The sequence below is a fragment of the Alligator sinensis genome, unplaced genomic scaffold, assembly GCF_000455745.1.
Source record: "Alligator sinensis unplaced genomic scaffold, ASM45574v1 scaffold47_2, whole genome shotgun sequence".
Taxonomy (NCBI): domain Eukaryota; kingdom Metazoa; phylum Chordata; order Crocodylia; family Alligatoridae; genus Alligator; species Alligator sinensis.
Window position 1 is genome coordinate 2,053,238 of NW_005842150.1, and position 9,523 is coordinate 2,062,760.

A 9,523-nucleotide genomic window follows, 5' to 3' on the forward strand; every position below is an offset into this window, starting at 1 on the left:
AGATATTAGGAAGAATTTTCTTACTAGGAAGGTAGTAAAGCGCTGGAACAGGTTACCCAGAGAGGTGGTGGAAGCTCCATCCTTGGGAGGTTTTCAGAACCCAGCTAGACAGAGCTTTGGCTGAGATGATCTAACTGAGGATGGTCCTGCTTTGAGCAGGTGGTTGGACTAGATGACCTGCTGAGGTCCCTTCCAACCCTAACTTTCTATGATTTTTATACTTTACATAGAACTGCATCAGTAATAATGATTTGGGAAAAAAAGTATTCTTTTGGAAGCAAAACTCTCTCAAAATGACTTTAAAGTGTTTGTGTGTGTATATCTATATATATCTTGAAAATATACTTTGTGCTAATGCAGTGGCTTCCAACCTGTGATCTGCAGACAATGTCTAAGGGGTGCATGAAAGATAACTATGAGCAATCAAACGTATGTGAATACCTACACTTATAATTCAAAGGGGTCCGTACCTTCATTTGAAATTTTTTAGGGATCCGCAAATGAAAAAAGGGTTGAAAACCCCTGTGCTAGCAAATGAGTTTTTTTTTTCCCCACCTAACTTACTGCAAACAGTTGTTTAAAACAAAGGAATTTATTGTCTTTTTTTTTTTTTTTTTTTAGAAATGGAGGAACAGAGTGCTGGATCTGAGGCTGACGGTTTATAAAGGATTATGGGATTATACACTAAAGAGACAGCAGGTGGAATGCCTGAATGACTGAAGAAAATGGGTGCTAATGCATCTAACTACCCTCATTCGTGTTCCCCAAGGGTAGGGGGAAACTCACAGGCACAGCAGACATTCATAGGTAACTTTTTCAATTCTCCTGTCACTTTTTTGACATTTGCTAGATGGTAAATACAGTGAACTCTGACTGCTTGCAATATTGGTCATGTTATGAAAAGCCTCTTATTTTCTAGATGACCAGTTTTGATTCTGTTCAGGTTCAACAGTGCATGAAATTTGATACTGTGTGATAACTTTTTGGCCTATGTGAATTAAGAGGTCATTTGCCCAGTTCCTAATAAACAAATGTCATGTTGTAACATTCACTGTTGTAGTAGACCCCAAGGTTCCCTCTAAGGTACGTGCGTGTGTGGCCATGCGAACTAAAAGTGTGGCTGCACACAGCATTTTCAAGGCCGCGCATCAGCAGAGGTGGGGGTGGGAGCCTGGCGCAGGCTCTGCCGGCTCCGGGGAAGTGCTCCGCTCTCCCGCATCAGGGCCACAGAGTGGAGCACTTCTCTGGAGCTGGCGGAGCCTGCGCCAGCCCCCCACCCCAGCCTCCACCCCTGCCTTGCCTTGCCTCGCCTCACCTCAGGGAAGAGCCACTGCCTGGCCTAGTGAGGCTCCGCTGGCTCCGGGACACTGCTCCCTCCCCTGCATCGCCTCAGGGAGCGAGGAGGCATGTGGCGTCAGGGCCGGGGAGCGGAGCAGTGTCCCAGAGCTGGCGGAGCCTCACTCAGGGCAGGCAGCGGCTCCTCCCGGAGGTGAGGCAAGGCAGGAATGGAGGCTGGGGTGGGGGGCTGGCACAGGCTCTGCCAGCTCTGGGGAAGTGCTCCGCTACCTGGCCCTGATGTGGGGGAGCGGAGCACTTCCCCGGAGCCAGCGGAGCCCATGCCAGCCCCCAGCCTCTTGGCTCCGGCCCCTGGCTCCAGCCTCTGACCCCCAGCCTCTCGGCTTCAGCCTCCAACCCCTCATCCCCCTTCAATAAGTGTCCCACGCCGGACCGAGGCGGCACACTCACAGACCGCTACTCCTTAGAGGGAACATTGGTAGACCCTTTCAGCCATTTCAACTATCCATGTCAACAGTCCCATTTGAAAAATGGTCTTTAACTTAATAATTATGTCCACTAGTTTTCATGCTGTTTCATCAGAGCTCTGTACTGCATATTTTAATAGGAAAAAAAAGTGTAATTCCATTCTTCAAGCTTTAAAAATGCTGGCATTCCTATTGTGTCCCTTTCTTTTCTGATTAACTTAATAAGCACTTTGTCTTAACTTCCACCTTTTCCACCGCAAACTATATCAGCTCTATTAATGATAGAGCTCTGAGTATCAGCTCTGAGCATGATATTTTCCCCTCACTCCAAAAGACTAAACCTTCTTGATTCTTATTTCTCAGTTCATTCATGTAGTGTCATAGGTACTTAGAATTGGTAACTGAACAGTCAAATCAACTGAGCAATGAAAATAAAATCAGTGAACCAAGCAGAAGTTCATTCTGAAAAGAAAAAGCTAGTTGCCCTAAAAATGTCGTAGGAATTTTGCTGATGCTATTAATTGTATTTGGAAGGTGCATGGATACTTGGGTCTTTAACAGTAGACTCATGATGCATGCTGGCATATGGTATTTCATCTTTAAATTTTTTAGGGACCCACAAATATGCACTGAGATTTAAGCTTAAGAACGTCAAAGGAGACTAAAGAAACAAAGCAGCCAGATTCTAGAGAGAGTTAGGTACCCAAATCTTAAGCATCTCTAATCCCAGCCAGAAAACCCAAGGTACCATGATGACGCATGCTATATAAGAATAATAGGCATACGAATAAAGATGATTACCATTATGGCTATCCATCTCTCTCTCTTTGTATCCTTGACTGTCTCTGTTTATGAAATTCTTTTTTTATTTCCCTTTCTTTCTTTGCCTTTTTCTGTCTTGATTCATATTTCTCAGTTCATTCATGTAGTTTCATAGGTACTTAGAATTGGTAACTGACACGTCAGTACTTCTCAGAATAGGTGTTTATTCTTAGAAGCTAGTTCTCTCTTAATTGGCTGACTGTCTGTGGAAGATGTTTCAGAATCATGACACTATTTACTTGCTTAAAATACAAGGGCTAGATTTGTAATTGATGTAGCGTGCTCTAGCCTTTTTACTACCGGGACCTAAGTTCAAATCATGGCTTTCTGACATGACTTCTTAACCTTTTTAAAGCTTAATATTGTTGTCACTGTGCGGGCCGGGCACAAGCCGGGCCCTTTTCTGTGCTGCACGCGGGCTGTGGCCAGCAGCCTGGGCACACGGGGTCGGAGAGAGGGTCGCGACAAGCTAGAATTAGGCACAGACTCGTAGCAGTAGTTTTAAAGATTGTTTACTTACACCAGAGATGGTCGTGGTGTAGGCTGGAAAACTTGCTTGAGTTGCGGGTGCAGACAAAGACAACACGAACGGTCACGTGGAGTTTGCTAGGCTCCACGGAAACAGAGCTCCAGATGCTCTGGGTGAGCGTGCCACCAAAATCGGACTCGTAGATACGTCTTATAATTTTTCCGCTCGAAGACGGGAAGAGGTGGGCGATGGATCAGGTCGCCAAGCTCCTCTGAATCTCACACAGGGGTCTTTACTTCCCTGCCGTGTACCCAGAGTCCCCACGAGATGGATGTGGAGTCCTCTTCGGCTTGGGCGGAAACCGCTCAAGCCTCTTATACGGCTAACAGGCCAATCGCTAGCCGCCACGTGGGAATAATTTAGAACTAGCCAATAGCGGGACACAAAATTGCATGCAGGTGGCGGGAACTCTTTTGCACCGTGCATTTCTCTTGCAACTTGAGCAATGCACCCTGCAAAAGAAGCTGCAAATAGGCGGGAAACTCGTCCTTGCACCGGAGTTTTCCTCCGCAGTAGAAAACTCTCCCGTGCAATGAAGCTGCAATTTGGCGGGGATAATTCTGCTGCCGAAGCACACGCAAAATCATACCTTTGGGTTATGACAGTCACCACTTAAGCCAAGTGTGTGTATTTAGATGTAGGACCATGTTGGCAAAGCAGGTGAAGACTTTTCATAACATCTGTTCCTGCATCTCTAGTGACACTGAATTTGCCTGAAGTTAATAAAGACAACCTATAATAGCAGCAATTCTAGTTTTGGATTGTTTTTGTTTAGTGTTTATTCTTTGGCACTGCTTTGACAGAACAAAATATTTTCAAGTTTTAAGCATTATGTTATCAACTTTATGAATGATTTTGCAAAATTCAGAATAAGGATCTCATACCATTTTTAGTAGGACCTCTGTCTGTGGCATGTTTTTGTTTTGTTTTTTAGCACAATTCTGTAATTCTTTTTTTTTTAAGCTATAGGGATGTGAAGGACTAGACAAGTTCCATTATTCTTTATAAAGTGCCAGTATAGTTTCTTTGGGCAGTTGTCTGTTTCTTGAAAATATTTATCTGTTCAAAGATGCACCTGGGCTGTGGAGCATGAAAGTACTATTGTCACTTTAAAATAAACAGCATTTTAACAGTTCACTGTATCTGGAGAAAATAAGTTTTTCACTTCCCTCTTCTACATCCTAAAAAAGAAAAAGTCAAATGAGCATAGGGGAGACATGCTCTGAAAATAGTCTTCTTTAACTGGTATATGCTGAACTGCTAACTGCTGTGAATTCAAAATTGCCTCATTGATGCATCTGTATTTTAAGGGTCTTGCTTTTGCCAATGGTAGAAAGCTGAGTGGTGAAGTATTAAAGGCACTATTATCAGTCTATTGAAATAAATACCAACTTTCCTTGCATCAGGTTAGGGGTGCCAAAAATATGGACTGAAGATCGTATCTTTTGACATCACTTAACAGTACCACTGTTCACAATACTGCTGGAGGTGGGTCCAGACATAGCTTTCAAAGCTCCTCATAGTCCAGATCCAGCCCATGAGGAGCCCTTGTGTATGGGTTCAGCCCAGGGGGCCTAGGGAGTTTGACACTCCTGCTTTAGTTAATGCATTAGTATTAATTTTAGCTAAACCCTATAGATTGTAACTAGTACAAACTGACTTGAACCATATTTTGGTTTTGACTAAGGTGCAAGTATTATCTTATGGCAGTTGGTAGAAAAAAGTAAGGGTGCAAGATGTCCTGGCCTGTGTTCCTTATGAATAATAGAATATGAATATATTTTATCTTGGAGCCTGAAGATCATGAACCATCAAATACAAATATTCATATCCTTGTTTGTGATGCGTCTGCCTGTTCTTTCCACTAAAATGTTATTTCTATCATGTAATTATTTATATAGTGCAGTAAGTGGAGTGGCATTTTATGGATAGAAAATAAAGCTTGGACCAGATTTCTGGTCATGTCTAATACTGGTAGTAGAAGTAGAAATGTTACATTGGGGAGATTAGTGAATAACATGGGGCAGGGAGGGTGTTTTTGTTTCCAGTGAATTATTCAATGAACTCTGCATTGCACTTAAGAGTTGTCATAACCTTTTTTTATTATTTAAACTCGTCTTGGCATAAGTATACTTGTCAGTCAAACTGAACAGTCTGTACATTTTTCTGGTCTGATAGAATTTAAACTAACGTGGATAGAATGATGGAACAGAGAAAGATGCTTTCTTCTTCCTTGAGCTATTATCAGTTAATGAGTTGCAGAAACAATAGCTATAATTCCATAAAAAACCACCAGGTAGGGTTTTAGTTGCCTCATTCTAACAGATATATTGTGGTTGAACAGCTATCCAGGACAGAACTGAGTAACAAACAGTTTTATAGAAACTATCTTTTGATTTGTTTCTACAGTATGTACCAGGCCATAAAATGGCTCTGAACAGGGCTTGTGTTTCACAGTTCATGTGACTTCATCTGATGTCGTATTTTTGGTATTCAACTGATGATACAGCATTTTGACAGACTAATGTCAAAGTAATGTTGTAACATCACTGTTCCTCAAGCCCGCTTAAAATAGTAAAGCTCTAAGAAAATTTACGGTAAAAATAGAGACCACAAACTTCAAGGTGCTTTTGGGTCTGGTGGTAGCGTTATTTTTTTTTTTCAATTTGCAAATTCATATAAAACTTCTCCTCTTAAATTTGTGCCAGACATTGAATATTATTACTATAAACATACAAATACTGTTCTACAAAAATGATTACAAAAATTGTGGATCCTTGTTTGTAATAGTTAAGAGAATCTCTGATGGTATGATGAAGGTCAGTGTGCTGTTCCTGGCTAGGCTTGACAGCTTTGTTTTTTCCCACATGCCATTCGGAAGAAAATAATCTTTCTTGAAGAAAAATACATTTTTTCTTAATCTATATAGTCTGCTTTGTACCACATCCATATTTGCCTTTACAGTTGGTTCAGAAAGTTGAGCCTCGTACATAAAAAGGTAAGTGGAGGGTTGATTGCACAAACATTTTTAATCAATTATTTCCTTCATTTTGATTAGCATATCTTGCTATTCTGTCACAGACCCTTCTGCATCATACCCTTAGAGTCCTGAGTGTTTTTTTTTCTCCTCATTGTCCTGCTATTTGTCCCAAGGAACAGATCAGGGTTTGCCCTCTGATTAACTCGTTATCCCTGCAAGCCTCATCTCCACTGCCCTTACATAGGACCCCACGGCGACAAGCAAGGAATCTGCCAGCTCCAGGTAGTTCCTCCTGAGTTGTTAGAATTTTCAACTTCGAGGTTCCCCTTTCCATAGACTGGATTAGCCTGGACTATCACTTGCTCCAAGATCACTCTTTACCACAGGTAGTTAGTAAGGAGGCAAAACAGTAAAAGGATTTATCATATGTGCCAGCGATGTCAAACCCATCTGTCCCTAGATCAGGCCTACAGACTGGCCCTGCATGCCAGACCCAACATATGTCCTGGAGTGGCACTTGTCATCTGGTAGCTGCCCTTTCTATAGAGACCAAAGTTTAAAAAAAAAAAAAGGCATTAAATATTTAAGCTTCCATGCATCGTCTGATTAGATTGCCTTCTGCATTCCATGAGGGACCTCTGGATTCTCTCGTCTTCCTCTTACTTTTGACATATTTGTAGAATCTCTTTTTATTGCCTTTTTGTGTCCTTTGCCACTTGTGTCATGCTTTAGCCATCCAAATTTTGTCCCTGTATGCCTGCATGATTTCTTATACTCTTCCCTAGTACTGTGACCACGTTTCTACATGTAGGATTCCTTTTTGAGTTTCAACTCCATTGAAGAATCATAGAAAGTTAAGGTTGGAAGGGACCTCAGGAGGCCATCTAGTCCAACCACCTGCTCAAAGCAGGACCATCCTCAACTAGATTATCTCAGCCAAAGCTTTGTTTAGCTGTGTTTTGAAAACTTCCCAAGGATGGAGCTTCCACCACCTCTCTGGGTAACCTGTTCCAGTGCTTTACTACCCTCCTAGTAAGAAAATTCGTCCTAATATCTAACCTAAACTTCCCTTGCTGCAACTTGAGACCATTGCTTCTTGTTCTGTCATCTGCCACCACTGAGAACAGTCCAGCTCCATCCTCTTTTAGACCCTGCCTCAGGTAATTGAAGGCTGGTTCCCTCTCAGTCTTCTCTTCTCTAGACTGAATAAGCCCAGTTCCCCCAGTCTTTCCTCAGAAGTCATGTCCCCCAGCCTCCTCATCACTTCTGTCACCCTCCTGGACTCTCTCCAATTTGTCTACATCCTTTCTGTAGTGTGAGGCCCAAAACTGAACACAGTACTCCAGCTATGGCCTCACCAGTGCTGAATAGAGGGGAAGAATCACTTCCCTTGACCTAGTGGCAACACACCTACCAATGCAGCCCAGTATGCCATTAACCTTCTTGGCAACAAGGGCGCACTGCTGGCTCATATTCACTTTACTGTCCACTGTCACACCCAGGTCCTTTTCTGGAGAGCTGCTGCCCAGCCAGTCAGCCCCCAACCTGTACTGGTGTACGGGATTGTTCTGTCCTAAGTGCAAGACTTTGCACTTGTCCTTGTTGAACCTCAGGAGATTCCTTTTGGCCCAATCTTCCAATTTATCTAGGTCACTGAACCCTAGCCCTACCCTCCAGTGTATTTACTACTCCCCCTAGCTTGGCGTCATCTGTAAACGGGTTGAGGGTATACTTTATGCCATCTTTCAGGTTGATGAAGACAAATTAAACTGGCCAACTCCCTCAGCACCCCATAGACTTGTACACATCCATATTTTCTAAGTAGTCCCTAACCTGTTCTTTCACCACTGTTGGCTCCTCACCTCCTGCCCAAACTGTGCTGCCCAGTGCAGTAGTCTGCTAGCTGACTTTGCCTGTGAAGACTGAGGTGAAAAAGGTATTGAGCACTTCTGCCATTTCTACATCCTCTGTCACTAGGCTGCCTCTCCCATTCAGTAAGGAACCCACACTTCCCCTGATCTTTCTCTTGCTACCAACATACTTATAAAAACCCTTCTTGTTACCCTTCACATTCCTTACTAGCTGCAACTCCGGTTGTGTTTTGGCCTTCCTGACTTCATCCCTGCATGCCTGAGCAATGCTCTTATACTCCTCGCTATTTATTTGTCCAAGTTTCTACTTCTTATAAGCTTTCCTTTTGTGATTTAGTTGACTAAAGAGTTTCCTGTTAAACCAAGCTGGTCTTCTGCCACACTTGCTGGTCTTCCTGTGTATCAGGATGGTTTGTTCCTAAACTCTCGGTAAGGCTTTAAAGTACAGCCAGTTCTCCTGGACTCTTCTCCCTCTCAGCCTGGCTTCCCAGGGGATCCTGCCCATAAGTTCCCTGAGTGAATTGAAACCTGCTTTTCTGAAGTCCAGGGTCCTTACTCTGCTGCTCTTCATCCTTCTTTTCCTCAGGATCCTGAATTCAATCATGTCACGATCACTGCTGCCCAAGTTGCGATCTCCTACTACATTCCCCACCAATCTTTCCATGTTTGTGAGCAGCCAGGCAAGAAGAGCACATCCCCTAGTTGGTTGCTTCAGCACTTGCACCAGGAAGTTGTCTCCAGTACTCTCCAAAAACTTCCTGGATTGTCTGCACACTGCTGCATTGCCCTCCCAGCAGGGGTCAGGGTGATTGAAGTCCCCCATGAGAACCAGTACCTGTGATTGGGAAATTTCCTCTAGTTGTTTGAAGAAAGGCTCATCCACCACTTCCTCTTGCTCTAGTGAACTATAGCAGACCCTCACTACAACATCACCCTTGTTACTTTTCCCCCCTGACCCTAACCCAGAGACTCTCAACAGGCCTATCTCCAGCTTCATACTGGAGCTCTGAGCAATCATATTGCTCTTTTACATAAAGAGATTGCTGTCTCTTTAGGTTGGTCTCCTACTGCACTTCCCATTCTTTCTTTGCATCGGGATAGCTTGCTCTCGTGCCTTGAAAGCAGGAAAAACAACTGCACAATAGCAAAGGTGTCTGAGAGAAATGGCCCATTAACCAAAGGAGTGTCAGAGGTCCCAGCAGAGAAATTTTTGGAGGATATTGAGACTTGTAAGGAATTAGGACAGTGCTAATGGGAGAGGCAGGATGGGACTGGCTTGGAAGTATTTTAATGGCTGTCTGGCGAGGTGGTCATCAGGGTCTTTGGATTGTCTCAGGTTGGGATGAGTCCATGTCCCTAGCAGTAAGAGCTGCCAGGTTGATATCTGAAAATACTGGCAGGTCTCTCTGAAGGATTAGTTGATAATCAGATGCGAAGATAAGAAACTTTACTTGTCTCTTGTTCTGTCTTCAAACTTATGGTCAGTTTTTCTTATATTTTTTTCTCCTATATAATAAATCCTTTTGTTGTTTTGTCTACTTACTGAATTCCTGTAGAA

The 9,523-nt window shown here is 43.2% G+C and overlaps 1 protein-coding gene across 1 annotated transcript in view; it reads left to right on the forward strand.

Annotated features, from left to right (window-relative positions):
- The first annotated feature begins 585 nt into the window (after positions 1-585).
- BTBD7 (BTB domain containing 7) overlaps positions 586-9,523 on the forward strand; it is a 62,090-nt gene continuing 53,152 nt past the window's right edge. The window contains exon 1 of the mRNA XM_006025494.3: positions 586-807. Within this exon, the coding sequence (XP_006025556.1) occupies positions 726-807 (82 nt within the window). The 5' untranslated portion in view covers positions 586-725. The remainder of the gene's footprint in view (positions 808-9,523) is intronic.